The 15258-nt window shown below is 43.8% G+C and overlaps 1 protein-coding gene across 1 annotated transcript; it reads left to right on the top strand.

Moving 5' to 3' along the window:
- Positions 1-3981: 3981 nt before the first annotated feature.
- Positions 3982-14634, top strand: SLC30A10 (solute carrier family 30 member 10). Its single transcript, XM_075496448.1, has 4 exons — positions 3982-4605; positions 5070-5153; positions 8649-8885; positions 9642-14634. Exons 1-4 carry the CDS (start codon positions 4092-4094, stop codon positions 10115-10117), a joined length of 1311 nt encoding a protein of 436 aa, XP_075352563.1. The 5' UTR covers positions 3982-4091; the 3' UTR covers positions 10118-14634.
- The last annotated feature ends 624 nt before the right edge of the window (positions 14635-15258 follow it).

Genomic DNA, 15258 nt, shown 5'->3' with positions numbered 1-15258 from the left:
TGGATCCAGGTTCAAAACAAAGAGAAAGAGGTGAGTCTTCACACCATGAGTAGAAGATGCACGCAGCTTGTTGCCAAGCAATGGTGAAGTCTACATCGGTGAGCGAAAGGCTGGACGAGTACATGGAAGAGTAATCCATTGACAGCTACTAAATACAGAGGTACCTAGCTCAGAAACTCGCTTGAGCTGAAAATACTTGAAGGTTGGAAGAGTATTCTGGGAAAGTATCATATATACTTACCCTGCTCTTACTGCTACCTAAGCATCCCCTTATGGCCACAGGTGGGGATAGCCTGTTGGCTAGAGGGTCTGACTGCCAATGGCTAAGTGTTAAAAAACAGCGTGTAGAGAACCTTAAAAACTTGGCGCGCAGAAATCTTGAAGCTTACAGGAGTGCCTTGCATCTTTGGGGTTGAGAAAGAAAGTCATCTCATTCGTGAGAATTTTACCAGTTCATAAGAGTGTTACCAGTTCCTGTTAAGGTGAGGAAACTGCAATAACAGCTTTTCTAGCAGTAGTTGCCAACTAAAGTTGTTCTACAGTTGTTCTGTAGTTGCCAACTAAAGTTGGCAAATAATTCAGAAAACTAAGGTGTTGGACGACCTTTTCTGAACCTCGTAAGAGTGACTTGTTCAACTCAGTATAGTTAAAAACAGAGAGACTGGGATATTTAGGTTGATTGTTTCGTTTAATAGTATGTAACTTACTCAGGCAATCTCAGTACTGGATGAATAGGTGGAACTGTAACATTATACCGTTGAATGCCTGCAGTCAGTGTAAAACACACAAGGATGCTAAGCACGCTGCAAAACAATCAGAAACACAGTTCCTTTCTAAAAGGATTTGAGATCAAGCTTTCTGACACTGCAGGTGGATGGGTGCAAGCACAACCATAGTGCCCACAAGGGGCGAAGAGCCTGAGCGAAAACCCTGGTAACGGGGTCGGTGCCTCCTACGTGCAGGATCAAGACTTTCTTTTGGCCTGCGTGGAAGAAGATCAAGGTGCAAAAGAGCTACGAGGATAACACGCACTTTATTCTGAAGATTGAGCTAAATTAATTATTCTTGTTATTGAAAGCGATGACTTACTGAACAAGAATGATTAGCGTAGCTTCATTCAGGTGACAGTTTTAGGAGTCGTTTGTCTTGAAGTGATAGTGGTACCTGGATGAAGAGGGCCAGGGAGGCTTGTATGCGTAGTCGGGTGAGCAAAAGCTTGGATTTCCAAGAGGCTTTCTAAGCAGCCATAGCATGAAGAGAAAGGCCCCTTGCATAGATAAATAACTGGTCAGAAGATGAGAAACAGAAAGCAGGAGAGAATGATCAGTTCCATAAAAATGTTTGCTAAATGCTCAGAAGACAGAAAGCGAATCAAATGTGAGGCAGTACTGGGAACGGAGTAAAGGAGACAGCGGGGACCTTTGCTGTGCCTCTGCATGAATCTGTGGCTGACCTGTGTTTTGAAGACTGTGCAGGTTTGGTTCCCTCATCTCCAGAAGACGTAGATGGGAACTGGAAGTCGTTCGGAGATGGACCTCTGGTCTAACCCAGCACAGACTTTGCTCACAGACATGCAAAGCCCCATGTCAGCGTGTGGCTTTGCGACCGATGCTGTATCATGAGAAGCAGATCGAGATGCGTGAGCTTGACGTGCCGAAGAAGGAAGAATCAGTGGATCAGCAGACACAGCTTCAGAGCTGAGGTTCTGACACGTACTGCTTCTGACTTCTTCAGTGAGTCATCTGTAATTGTGCTCCATGTAAGAGGACTTAGTCACAGCCTTTTTTGCTGAAAATAATATTTTTAGCACTATTTCTTCAAAATAACTGTGATATTTTTATGGTTTTGAAGTGAGTCCAGGGCTATGACACGTTACTTTTTTTCAAAGAGAATTAATGTATATTTTGCACAGGAGGATTAATGATGTTCCAACTACTGTATTATACATCTTCCTAAAATAAGAACCATTGGAAATTCTTTTCAGTTCTATTCAGGTGCAATGAGCTGGGCTTCAGTGAATTTTTTTGATTGCAAGTGAAGTGCCAGAGGCAGAATTTTCCATCATTAATTATAGTAAGGAAGATACAGTCTGTCATTTTAAAGTTTTTATCTAATAGACTAGTTAAACTTCCTATAACTCTTATATGTTTTTCTTCTTTTTGTTCTACCTATGTCACACTGCTTTGTATTTGGCACTACTGTTTAAAATCTCTCATCATATGTTGGTAGACCTAATGTTAAAGCTGAAATGTGTGTTGACATAATTATGCTATCTGCTCCCACTGTTGTGTTTGTCTTTATGGTAAGGTTCTTCTCATACATTTATTTTTATGCATTTGTTAATTTGAATATTGCAGGTTACTTTCATTGCTTGGGCATCGAATGGGTGAAGGACATGCACAACAATCTCCAGTTAATTGGGAGCTGTGCATTTTAGTCCTTGCGGATACACGGGAGGTTATCCCCTGAATGGCTACTTAAGCCCGCTCCAGAGGTTAAGGTACATCTTGGGTTACATGCAAGAAAGGCTTTGGCTGTGTACACATAATTTCGGTGGAATCGAGAGGCCTCATTTAAAAGATGTATTCAAGCACGGGGTCAAACGCAATTAACAGCAGTAACAATGCAATTGCTTCAGAGTTAGACTAAAGAGGACATTCTCGGGGCCCTTAATGAATTTCTGGTTGTAGAGACCACCACCTTTGGTAGGAGGGACATGAGAGTGTTCCCCGGCCATGCTGGTTTATTATCTGATAGTGATGTATGCTTTGTCAAGCGTGGTGAAATTTTTGATGCGGCCCTTCAGCGTGAATTGTAGTTGCTGAGGCAGTACCTCCAGCGCTGGTGTGCCTCTCGCCCAACTTAAATACTCCAGACTCTCGCAGGATATAATTTTAAGGCCATTATTTTCTTTAGGTCTTATGTCTTTTATTTTAGTTTATTATTCTTGGGCCCAGTTCTGATTTTCTTTTTTACCTACTTCTGAAGTCAAACACGAAAAAGAATTGTATGATGATCCCAAGTTCAGTCGGGGGTCGCTGAAAAGCTAGTGACAATAGCAGTTGTTTTTGAGAATGGCTTAATTTCCCGGCACCTCCTTTGCTTATCCAGCGGCTCCCATCATCTCGAAATGCTGTATTAGGAGGCCGGCTCTGTCACTTTTCCGTTTGCGTGCAGGGGTGCCACTTTCCCAAGTCATAACAAGCCCCCCCCCACAAGTACAAGAGAGAGGTTTGCTCATTTATTATGCTTCTTATAGATTATTCTGTAGGGTAAAAAACCGCAGGAAACTATTTTTCTCAGAGGCCGACGATAAATTCACGCCCGCTGAGGTACTGCTTTGACATGCCTTTTTAAAGGCTAGCGGCAGGAAATTACCTGCTTCAGTAGATGGCACTCTATCCTTTGATTTGGCGCTTAAGCCATCAATAAAGGACCAGAGGAGTACAATTATTGGCTCCGGCGCTGAAACTTCACCGTATTTGGCTGGCGTGGTGGTACCCGGCGTCCCGGCGAGCACACCGGGCAGCCTTTTGGTGTTCCCTGCATGGCTCTGCCTGCCCAAGCGGGCCCTTTTCCAGCCGGCGTGCCAGCTCCGCGCCTCCCCACGGCCGTTTTATTTCGCGTTTATTTCGTATTTTATTTATTTCGTATAAGCCACCGCCGTTTCTAACGTCCCGTGAGCCGCGGGGGCCGCGCAGCGGCGGGGCGGGCAGCGGGGGTTCCCCGCAGCCCTGCAGCCGGGGACGCGGGCAGGGGGCGCGGTGGCGGTGCCGGTGGCGGTGCCGGTACCAGTGGGGCGGAGCGGGGCGGAGGCGGTGGCGGTGCCGGTACCGGTGGGGCGGAGCGGGGCGGCGGCGGTGCCGGTACCGGTGGGGCGGAGCGGGGCGGGGCGGAGCGGGCGGCCGGCGCCTTCCCCGCGGGGCAGGGCGGCGGGCGGGGCCTGGCGCGGCGGGCGGCGGAGCGAGGGGCCGGGGCGGCCGCACTTGTTGCGGGCCGGCGGCGCTGGCTGGCGGGCGGCGGGGCATGGCCCGGCGCTAGCGCGGAGAGGGGCGCCGGTGGGCCCGGCCGCCGCCGCTGCCGTCGCCGCCATGGGGCGGTACTCGGGGAAGACGTGCCGCCTCATCTTCATGCTGGTGCTCACCGTCGGCTTCTTCGTGGCCGAGCTGGTGTCGGGCTACCTGGGCAACTCCATCGCGCTGGTGTCCGACTCCTTCAACATGCTCTCGGACCTCATCTCCCTCTGCGTGGGCCTCTCCACGGGGCGCATCGCCCGCCGCAGCCGCCGGGGCCCCCGCGCCACCTACGGCTACGGCCGCGCCGAGGTGGTGGGGGCCCTGGGCAACGCCGTCTTCCTCACCGCCCTCTGCTTCACCATCTTCGTGGAGGCCATCCTGCGCCTCGCCCGGCCCGAGCCCATCGACGACGCCCAGCTGGTGCTCATCGTCGGCACCCTCGGCCTCGCCGTCAATCTCCTGGGGCTCCTCGTCTTCCAGGACTGGGGCTCCTGCTGCCGCCGCCGCCGCCCGCCCGCCCCGCCACCTGCTGCCGCCGCGCTGCGGGCCGCGCCCGCCGGCGCCCCGCCGGGGGAGGCGGATGGAGCAGGTGCCTTTCGGCTGCATCCTCGCCGCCCCGCCTCGCCTCGCCTCGCCTCGCCTCGCCCGCCAGCCTGCCCCTCGCGTCCCGCACCGCTCCCCACCCCTCGCACCCTTCCCCGTCCCTCCTCGTCCCCTCTCTCCCTCCCTCCCTTTGCCCTCGGGACCCGCCGAGCTGCCAGAGCCATCCCCCGCGCCCTTTCCGAGCCCCGGCCCCCCCCGGGCCCCGCGGGTGTCCCTGAGCTCGCTCGGACGCCCGCCGCCTCTTTCACCTTGTGCTTCAGGCCGGGCTGCTGGGCATCCCCTCGGGATGCGGGAGGGAGGGAGGCGTTGCTCAGAGGGCTGCATGGAAAATGTTTTGGCTTGTTCTTTTTTTCTTCTTGTCACCTTTGAAATAAGTTGGTCTTGAGAAGGATGATGTTTTTTCTGTTTGTAGAACTTATACACAACACAGCGTTTCTTCTTTGAATGCAGGTGATTCACCAAATGACCAAAAAAGCCCTGAAGAGGGGCCTGAGAAGAAAAAAGAGAGAAAGTCTGAAGCCTTGAACATCAGAGGTACAGCACGGGAGTATACTGCTAATACTGTGTTAACTTTAAACACTTTGGTTTCCATTTCAGATTTTTTTCTTTTTCCAAATGTCAGTAAGAAATGGAGAAAAAGCCCAGGACTGTTCTATGTGTAGGGACCCCGTTATCGTTAGCAGAAAGGTTTTGGTTGTATGAAATAGCACAGATAATAACAAAATAGCGTGATGCTGATTTGGCTCCAAGTGTCTTTACATTTTGATTTTAATTCTTTAGAAGAGTGCAGCTGAACTTTTTGGAAAGCAAAGCCTCTTGCACTAAGCTCAAGTTGCTAGAGGGCTTATAGGAAGGTAAAGCCGGTACCTGTGAGGCGCTTCTTCGAGTGTCACTGCGGTAGTAATTGAGCAGTTTTCAACTTCAAAATGCTTTTGGGCAGAAACCAGCATTTCTTTAAATCTTGAGGCTGACAATGTGTTGTAATCGGCACGAGGAAAAAAGTGCTGAAACTGATGCTTCAGCAGTGTTTTTCCAGGTCCTTGAACCGTGAACCTTGTCCCTGAGAGAATCTGTGACAGTATCAACCCGGCTTATGTTGTAATTTGGCAGGTCTCTGGGTATCTGCAGAGTGAAACTATATAGCTACTTCTAGGAATAAATTAACCAGGTGTCTCTCTCCTCTCTGTATAGTTGTTTATATGCATACACGTTTACATACCTGTTCTGAGCAGAGCCAAAAGCAGGTATCTTAGAGTATATTAAATATTGAGTTTGTCCCTCAAGGAAAGGGCTGTCGAAAGCTGAAACAGGATGGTAGTTTCAGGCTTCTTATGGTCACCTATCAGTATCTGATAGTCCTCCAAAGTCGTGTAAGTTGGCATCACGTGAATTCAGCTTAAAGAGGTCGACATGGCAGTCAGGCGCCTGGGGTTTTTTTGGTGTGTGTCTGTCTACCTGTCTTTCAAAAGTGTTTTCAGAGTTACACAAATGTGTCTGTAAGGGAAGACACTTTGGAAATCAAACCACGTGCTAGAGCCACAACACTCTCCTGAATGTCTGGAAATTGGTGTCACTGGATTTTATGGCGTTATAGTGGTAAGATTATTGGAGCAGGAACAGCAAACCGTCACTTTCAGGGATGGAGGAGAGAAGGATAAGAAACCAATGAGTATTATTTTAGAGAAGGCCTTACTCGCCTGAACGACAGTACTTAGGCGTAATGGTGCTGGAAACTTTCAAAAATGTCTGAAGGATAAGGAGTTTTGTATTGGTTATTTTAAGATACCTGTCATCTTTGATTTTTAAAAAGAGACTTTTTCTTTAAGTGCTACTTTAACTTTAGTATGTCATCTTTGCAAAATCTATTTTTATTTTCCTTGCAAATATTCCTTGCTTCTTCAGCCAGTGTTACAGATACGTGTCTTTAAAATTCTGATTCAAAATCTGTGTTTTTTCTTTGCTGCCGTAAGTTAGTTGCATAGCTCTACTTTCTTCGTAATCACTTGGGCAGAAAATTCTGTACATTATAGAATTGGAGCCTCCCTGAAAAATATGGCTGGACAAAATGGATTGGCAGAGGAATTGTTTCCTTGATTTTTAAAAGTGGTAGGAACAGGAATCCAGACATTCTGCCTGACTGGGTTAATTACTGTAGTGTAACATTATTCCTTTTACTTCTTGAGCATACGCAGAGTATTTCAGACTTTCCAACACAAGCTGTTGGAAACTATGCGTTACCTATGGTCTTACCATACTCACTTTATTTACTAAAAATTCATTTTCAATTCTATTTTATAACCATAGCTTTTGGGGATCTATAGGGAAATGGGTTCATTTCTGCCTAGACCCTCATTATGTGATGTGTAACCAAGATGTACATACTAATGATGTTAATTATGTAAAATAAGCGTTTTCCAAATTCCATATTCTCAAGTCATAATTTATCATAATTCTGACACGCTTACTTTTTTTTCGGAATTCAAAAGAAGACTTTCTGAAACATTTTCCCGTTCTTTTTAAGCTGTGCTCTCTAGTTAGTTGCCTTGGCAATTGCATCCTGCTTGTCCCTCTCGTCCATGCAATAGCTGATAGCCCATGCTGAATTGGGATTATTTGTAAATGAAAAGGAAACACTGCAACACTGTTAGGAGGAGTAAAGCCTTGTGGGAGTTTGCCAAATGGGGCAGAACACGCCTGACTCCAGCAGAAAGAGCTGCACTCGCTAGAAGATCGTACTTTCTTATCTGACCCAAGCGGTTTGGAGGAACTCCAGTGGTTATTGCCTTCATTTCTCACACTGAAGATCAATGTTCGTGCAAAGAGCTGGCAAGAAACGGCAGCACAGGCGTGGCTCTAGGTCTCATCCGGTGGCCAGCATCACCAAAGAGTCAAAACTCTTCCCTGTGTTGTTAATGAGTTTCAGAGGGAGCCTTTTACAGCTTCTCCAGCCCAGAGGAAGTGATTAAATCAGAGTGAAGTTCTTGAAAGTGCTTGTCGTAGGGATGTTAAAAGGAGATGGTCCATTTTATTTTTTCACAGGCTCGGAATAAAAAATATTGACAAAGAAATTAACGTCATATATTTAGAGATGTTATGAATTAGGCATGGGTTCGAATGAAATCTGAGTCTGAACAGTAAAGACTGACAAAACTGGAGTGCATTTGAGCAATGGCGGGAAGGGGGAAGATTATGTAAAGCAGTTAAAAAATAGGAAGAAAAAAGGAATTCTTAGTTTGTTGTAACTTTATAGCAAGAAGACTACTTTGGTCATTATAGTTGAAAGGGCAGCTAAAAATGTGTTATTACCAGAGCCTGTTTTGTGGCTTTACCTTTTGTGCAAAAACATATCTATAGATGTAAAAAGTGGTACCCAGGGTTCCTCTCAATTTAGAGTAGACCAGGCATGTATTAAACCGTGGCATCCATGTGACTAACTCTCAAACCACATCCTAATTTTTTGGGGGGTCTGAGGGCTAGTAGTGTTGGTGGGTATGACTAGTAATCAAGCTTGATCCAAAAATTGGAGTTTGAGGGCGTTTGGAGCCATAGGAATGGGCTTAGGTTTCACATAGGTAATTCTTCAGATTTCAACAGTGTCATAGAAGCTGATGGAGGAGAATAACTGTTACTGGGGGTGGTCTGTGGCTCTCTTAGCTTCCAGGGTAGAACGGATAGATTTATTCATCAATTTTTAATTGAGAATTGAGATTCAATGTGCCAGGATCTCTTAATAATCTGCAGGCATTTAAGCAAACACATTTTACGTTGCCATGGCATTGCAGTTGGACCGCAGTTGCTAGCATACCCTACATGTTTAATAATGCATCCCACTTAAGCAGCTGTGGTGCAGAGTCAGTATTTCCCTCGCTGTTTTGTTCTGAAAGCTGTTATTGAAAACTTCGGTTATGATGTTAGTGCTTGGAATATTGCGTTTTTCATGTCAAGTAGAACAGACTTGAAAAATGCAGCTTTACTCTCCTCCCCCCCAAACCCCCCCCCCACTAATGGAAATTGTGCCATTTGTTTCAGGTGTTCTTTTGCATGTTATGGGAGATGCACTTGGATCTGTGGTCGTGGTAGTTGCTGCTACAATCTTCCATGTACTTCCTCTGGGGAATGCTCCATGTAATTGGCAGTGCTACATCGATCCAAGCCTGACAATAATTATGGTGTTCATCATCTTGTCTTCTGCATTCCCGCTTATCAAGGAGACCTCAATTATTTTGTTGCAGATGGTTCCCAAAGGTGTTAATATGCAACTACTGAGTAAGTAAAATTTGTTGTTGAAATGCTATTAATTTTAATGATATATTTCGATGCATATGTTATTTCTGGAATGACATGTTTGGCTTATTTACTCATAATAGCTCTAAATTCTCAAGAACCGTGAGAAATAGTCACATGCCTGTGTCCTAGCAACATGACTCAAATCTTTCTGGATTAGTTAAAGCATGCATTTTGAGAATGTGGTACTCCAACAATACATCAAAAATACCAGGTCTTGAGCTGTTAATGCTTTGTGCGGGGTGTTTGTGAAAGAAACAACACTGAATTACAATATTTCCGAACCCTGCAGCGGCTTCTTCCAAAAGGCTTCCAAAACAGCTTAGAAATTTCCATTAAGGTTCGTTAATTTTGCAGCTCTCTGGCGCTGTTCACACTGGTTAATTGTGGGGTAGCACTGGTTATTTCTGGAATTCCACCATGCTCAGGGCTAAAGAAACAAGAAGATGCGGGGTCTTGGCCAAGGAAGAGGTGCTCTAACGTTGCTTCGATGAACGGCTGGTAAATTGCCGTTAGGGAGCCTGAGGGATGGGGTGAACCCAAAAGGAAGGGTGGCCTGCTCGTGTGGTCCTCTGGAGGCTGAACTGAAGGCAGCTGGGAGTAGACGTATTTTACTAAGTACAGCTCTTTTTAAAAGATAATTCGGAGACTACTGCTTTTGGATAGGGCTCTTAATGGGAAAGCTAGCAATTAGCCAGTGCACCAAAGCCTCTAATATCTTTCTCTTATGTCTTCCAGCTGACAGACTAGCTCATGTACCAGGGGTTAGCAGCCTTCATGAGGTGCATGTCTGGGAGCTTGCAGGTGGGAAGAATATTGCTACTCTTCATATCAAGTGCCAAACCCCCACTGATTACCAAGATGCTGCTTATAAAATACGGAAGGTTTTCCACGAAGCAGGGATCCATTCTGTGACCATCCAGCCCGAGTACATTGACCACAAGACCTCCCAGCTACTGTGCAGCTCACCCTGCATCTCAAAAGCTTGTGACTCTCAGCTGTGCTGCAGTCAGCGGGAGCCCCCCCTGGCTAAAACTAATGGCTATACTGAGAAAAACGATAGTTGCCTTTCTGCACTGCATAAAGACAATGGTTCAAGTAAAAATGATACTGAAATCCCTATCGAATACCCACTGGCAGAGGATAGCATTAAAATCGTGAAAAATTGTGGCGTGTCTGATGACAAATCACAGTTGAGCAGTACACGACTTTAGGCAGTTCCCTCCGCTCTGTGTAGTGTTTTCACAGAACAAACGTATCCTGGCTGGGAAGGGGGTCCTCGGTGGTTGTAGCTGAAGTTGGTGTGGCAAAAAGATTTCTGTGCTTTAGCTGTAAACCAAAACACACCTAAAAGCCCCTTGTATCTGAAATAAGGATTAATATTTCCACAAAGGGTGTTGCATTCATCTAAGACTTTTCCGATACAGCCTAACCCAGTTCCTTACCAAACTAGGTGTGAATTCCTGTTGTTAGAGCGGATGGCGTGTATTTGCTGTCTGCACTGATGCTTGCAGTTAATGGCCAGTGGCACTGGGAATGAAACTCTGGCCTTTTCTGCTGAAGTGAGCTGTTTCCTGAAAGCCCTGTGGCCAGTTCATGATTGTACTGGGCTGAAGTACTGTATATTTATAAAGGACTTCAGTAGAGATGCTTTACTGATCCTTAAAACCCATTTTTGCGTAGACAGTTCATGTTTAACAGTAACGCTTGTGCTTCTGGCCAGTGGGGTTTGAAGGAAATTAAGAGTGTCTAAGGGGGAGGGGAAGCACTCAGGAATTTTGACTTGCATTGTTTTCTTGATTGACTCCTGTCTTTAGGGACAGAGCAGAAGCCGGTCTTGCTTCTCTACTAGTAATACTGGAGTCTTAGCCTAATCACGTATAAGTATGCTAAAGAAGAGACTTCTTGTCATGAAAGCGAAGAAATACTTGCTAACGTTGTCTGTACTGATTCTAGCAAATGGAAATGCAGGCAGTCATCCAGTTAACTTTTATCTTGTTCACTGTTGTGATTGTACAACTCGGTCTTCTTTATTTTTTTTTTTCCTCCTGACAACAGAAATTATAATAGCCACGGTCTTAATTCATCATTGTGCGGGATGATTGCAGTATCTTTAACACTGAGCGTCTGTCACTATTCATGCTGAATAAATAAGCTAATGTGTTTGTTATGAAGAGTTAAAATTCTGAAGTTTTATTATTAAGACACAATTTAATATCGTATTAATTAAGAAAATCCCTTTGACGTTTCATATGCAGTGTTACCACTTAGAGGAAGCTTTAAAAAAAAAAAGTTAGAGGGAATTTTTCCTTGTGTAGTCTTGATTATTTCTTGCTGATTTATTTTGAAGGTCGAAGCCCTCCCCTCTGCCCTGCCCCTCCTCCCCATGCCCAACGGTGTATTTCAGAGTGTAGTTAGTGAAGCAGTTCCTTTAGCTCTTTGCTGCTTGTTCTTTTTGAAGGCATGCAAGGGTGCTTTAAGGAAAACAAGATGATGTGCCCTGTCACCAGTGCTGGATTTAGGTCAGGTCTGTTCTCCAGGTGTTTGGGAGAGGAAACTCAACCATCTAATCCACGCTGAGCGTAGTGCTTAGCCTCACTGGCTATATAGACCAGCTCCAGAAGCTTGCAAATACATTTTGCTGTCAAAAGCAGCCTTTCAGTGGTCTGTGTGGCCTGGGCAGGCTATTTTATTCATTTATTTATGGGGACACCGCTATAAAATAGTGGTGTCTACCTCAGTGACAGCTTAACAGAAAGGGAAAATTGATTTCCTGCCTGGGCTGGGAAAATACCAGGACCTCCTTGTAAGGCTGGCTAGAAAGCAGCCAACTCCTTATTAATAAGGATGATTACATTAAGGCAATGAATATTAAAACACACAGCAGGCTGTTTTGCTGCTTGGAAAGTACTATTTACTGAAGCAGCGATTGCCGTCTAAATAGCACATTTCTAGATTTGTAGTTACCCCTTTTGAACAGATTCTTGGGTGAATTAATATATTTTATAGCCTTCCATCGTAGGTTTGTATTTTATAAATTAAACGATGTGTTAGTGTAATTAAAAGCTTGATCCTCCAGTCTGTTTGATTCTATTGGCAGCAGCAGAGGTGAAAGCAGCAGGATCTTGCTTGGCAGTTATTGCACGAATTAATGTAAATCAGGAAACATTTTAAGAATTGCTCTGTCTTTTAAAAGCGTGTGGCATAAAGTAAGACAGCCCTTTCTTCTGTTCTTTTTCTCCTTATTTTCATCTGTGATGATGTTTAAATGTCAGGGTTTAGATGTAAATAACAAATATATTTATAGGTTTTTTTGAGGACTGGAATAGAAAGCTCCCAAAATAACAATGAAGTCAATGGGAGAACTTGCTTCCCAGATAGCCTCTAAAACATGCACCCTTTCATAATTGTGCATTTGTGTCTTAAATCAGGTAATCTTTTTATCTCTACATTGTATTAAATGGCTGCAAGATGGAATGGCAGTATTGTTTACGCTGGAACTGGAGAAAACTAGTATGTGTAACGTTGAGGCATTTGACAAAATGGACCATCTTTTTCTTTATCCTTCCAGTGTCTGTTAAAACTGTGCTTTTCTATTTTTTAAGTTTTTAAAAGTGTTGTAATCTGAAAATACAGTGAAGTAACATTCTTAAACATTTTTCCTGTCTGGTTGAATGTACTGTAACTGTTGCCTGTGAATAAATAGAAAAATACCAGGGATTACAGAAATCTTCAGGTCTAGAAAACAGGCAGATTTAAAATTTGCTTTATTACTTAAGCAAGCAAAACCAACAGAGCTATATTATTTGAGGTGTACCTTGTTTTTTCTGTGTAGGGACTTTCAGGGTATCCAACTAAGGTTTCTGACCTGCTATCCTTGTTTTCTTTTGAGTCCTGGAAGAAAATATTTTTCTTCTGTGTTTTAGGTGTGTCACAACTAGGCTCTACTGGGTGGCCCCTCTCTACTTCTGTAGAAGACTTCATTCCAATCAATGCGTATTTTGTATTGGCTTATTTCCCTTCAGTTCTTGGCATAGTCTTCTAATTCTCTTGAAGTAAGCTTACCTCATTTTGAAATACAGTATATTTCAGTATTTGCCCTTATCTGTGGGCACTTGTTCTACATTCAGTTTTGTAGTGTATTGCACTGTTGAAAAATCTCTTTCCTGGCCTCTTTAGCTTAGTTGCTTTTTCTCCCCTCCCATTCCGTAATGTAAAATTTCTGATGACTGCAGGTTGATTGTGCTACCCTCTCCTCTTCAATTACTCCCTTCTGACTGCACCATTATGGCATTCAGTTTCTCTTGCAGTGGTTGCCCCTATCTGTCCATCACTGCCTGTAGCAAAGGAAATCTGCTTAAAACACGGGTGATTTTCAACCAGGTGTCCAGCTTATGTGGCCCTCTGATCCGTAACCAGTCATACATGTGACCTACTTGTATGACAAGGAAACATTTGTTAGCCTTGGCAGATAGTTTTGGAGCAAGAGTGAAATCTGGAATGAATTAAAATGGCATTGAATGCAAAAGCAATTTACTGGCCTTCATCAGTCGTGGGCCTTTTCTTAAAGTGAATTCAATTTTTTTGGTCACCTTTTCATATGTTATCCTTTAACCAAACATGTCAATTTGATACTTAATTTTTCCTTCTTCTGTAACTCTCTAAATGCAGATGTTGCCTTTGCTTTTCTATGTAAAGAAAAATAACTGATGCTATTTTTAGGAGTGTTGCCTTTGTTTTGCCAAATTTTCAGTTGACTTCCTTCTCCTTGTGTTCTTTGCGATACTTATTTTGACTTGTAGCACAGCCATGGTTTTTTTCCTCTTAATGTTTTTCTTATTCTTTGTCTCTTCAATAAAAGTGGTATGGCAGTATGGTTTTGCTAGCCTTCTGGTTACGGTGATGTACCTACAATACAGTTTAGAAATACCTCTTTTATGCACTGGTTTAATTTTTGCACTCCGTTTAATTCAAATTCACTCGCTTTCTGGTTTTGCTGTGTGATAGACTTTACCATTGCAAGCTACTTCTTGATCTTGTTTAGTTCTTCCTATTCTTTCTGCCCGCCTCTACCCAGTTATAACACTTACTGTCCTGAATGCTCCCTTTTATTCTGAACTTTGAAGGGAATACGCTGGCATCCAAATTTTCCCCAAAGTGAAGCTCACCACCCAAGGTCTATGGATGGCTACTCCAAGGACTATTTTATGTCCTGTGATCTGTGTCGAAGTGTTGTCTAAGTAGTCATCCTGAGATATAAATATATTTATATACATTTAAATTCTTTATAAACACTCCACCTGAAACAACTTTTTAAAGAAAGTTGGCTTCTAAGCCTGAGAAGGTACAATGAAATCGCTAGCGTTCGTTTGTCATTCATTAACAGCTTAGGGGAAAGCTTGGATCACTAATTGCAAAGCAGATAAAAGGGACATTTCTGAAAAGATAATCCAAACACTATGAAGATTTCTATAGGTTCTGCTACTTTGCTGTACAGTGGAAGCACTTTCTGTGTTAAATACTTTATTTGAACAGTGGTACCTTGATATGAGGATGTCACTGTATAAAGTTGTTACATTTATGGAGTTGTGTTGCTTAAAAGTTTCCTCCAGTTTTTCTGTTCATTATGTGATTTAAATAATGTGCCACAACGTAATTTCCGTGATTGTTGAATCAAAGAATGGAAAAATCTCACTGTGGTTTTATTAACTATTAGTGAAAAATTACTTAAAGTTTTATGTACAGTTAATTTTTTTTCAAAATGAAGTTTGAATGTCCTGTAAATAAAGTGTATTTTTCAATAAACCCGTTGTTCTGAGCTTGATGTATGTTAGCAATAGGGAGCTTGTGTCAGTTTGGATAATTTTAAGACCTTTGTATGAGTAAAGTTTGCTCTTAACCTGCGAGCTTGTTAATGTCAGGATTAAAACTGCATGCTCCCAATCTTTTTCTTCTTGTCCCAAAGTGGTATTGTTCAACACTTATTAATCCAAGCATGATCTTGTCTCCTTGAAAAGAAATCCCGGGACCACTTGGGCAGCATTGCTGTGATGGTTTTCACGTGCAACCGGTAACAGTTAGGTTATAACTGTAACGCTTGCCTTCAGCTCTCCAGAGAAGTCACTAGAGCAGCCCTGCAGGTTTGTGGCTGAGCTTGTCTCTGCTGAAGCGTGGTCAAAGTTTAACACCGTTATAGTGTGGTCCCTTGATGTGATGGGTTTATTTTCTTCTTTTAGTAGGGTAGCTAACATGCTGCTTGTCTGATGCAAGCAGCACATGTCTCGGTCAATAGAGATAGCAGGCATTTGAATAACCATGAAGCGTTATCGACTACTTCTGTAGCAGTAAATTAAAT

The sequence above is a fragment of the Mycteria americana genome, chromosome 3, assembly GCF_035582795.1.
Source record: "Mycteria americana isolate JAX WOST 10 ecotype Jacksonville Zoo and Gardens chromosome 3, USCA_MyAme_1.0, whole genome shotgun sequence".
NCBI classification, from domain to species: domain Eukaryota; kingdom Metazoa; phylum Chordata; class Aves; order Ciconiiformes; family Ciconiidae; genus Mycteria; species Mycteria americana.
This window is presented reverse-complemented; position numbering and strand designations above follow the sequence as displayed.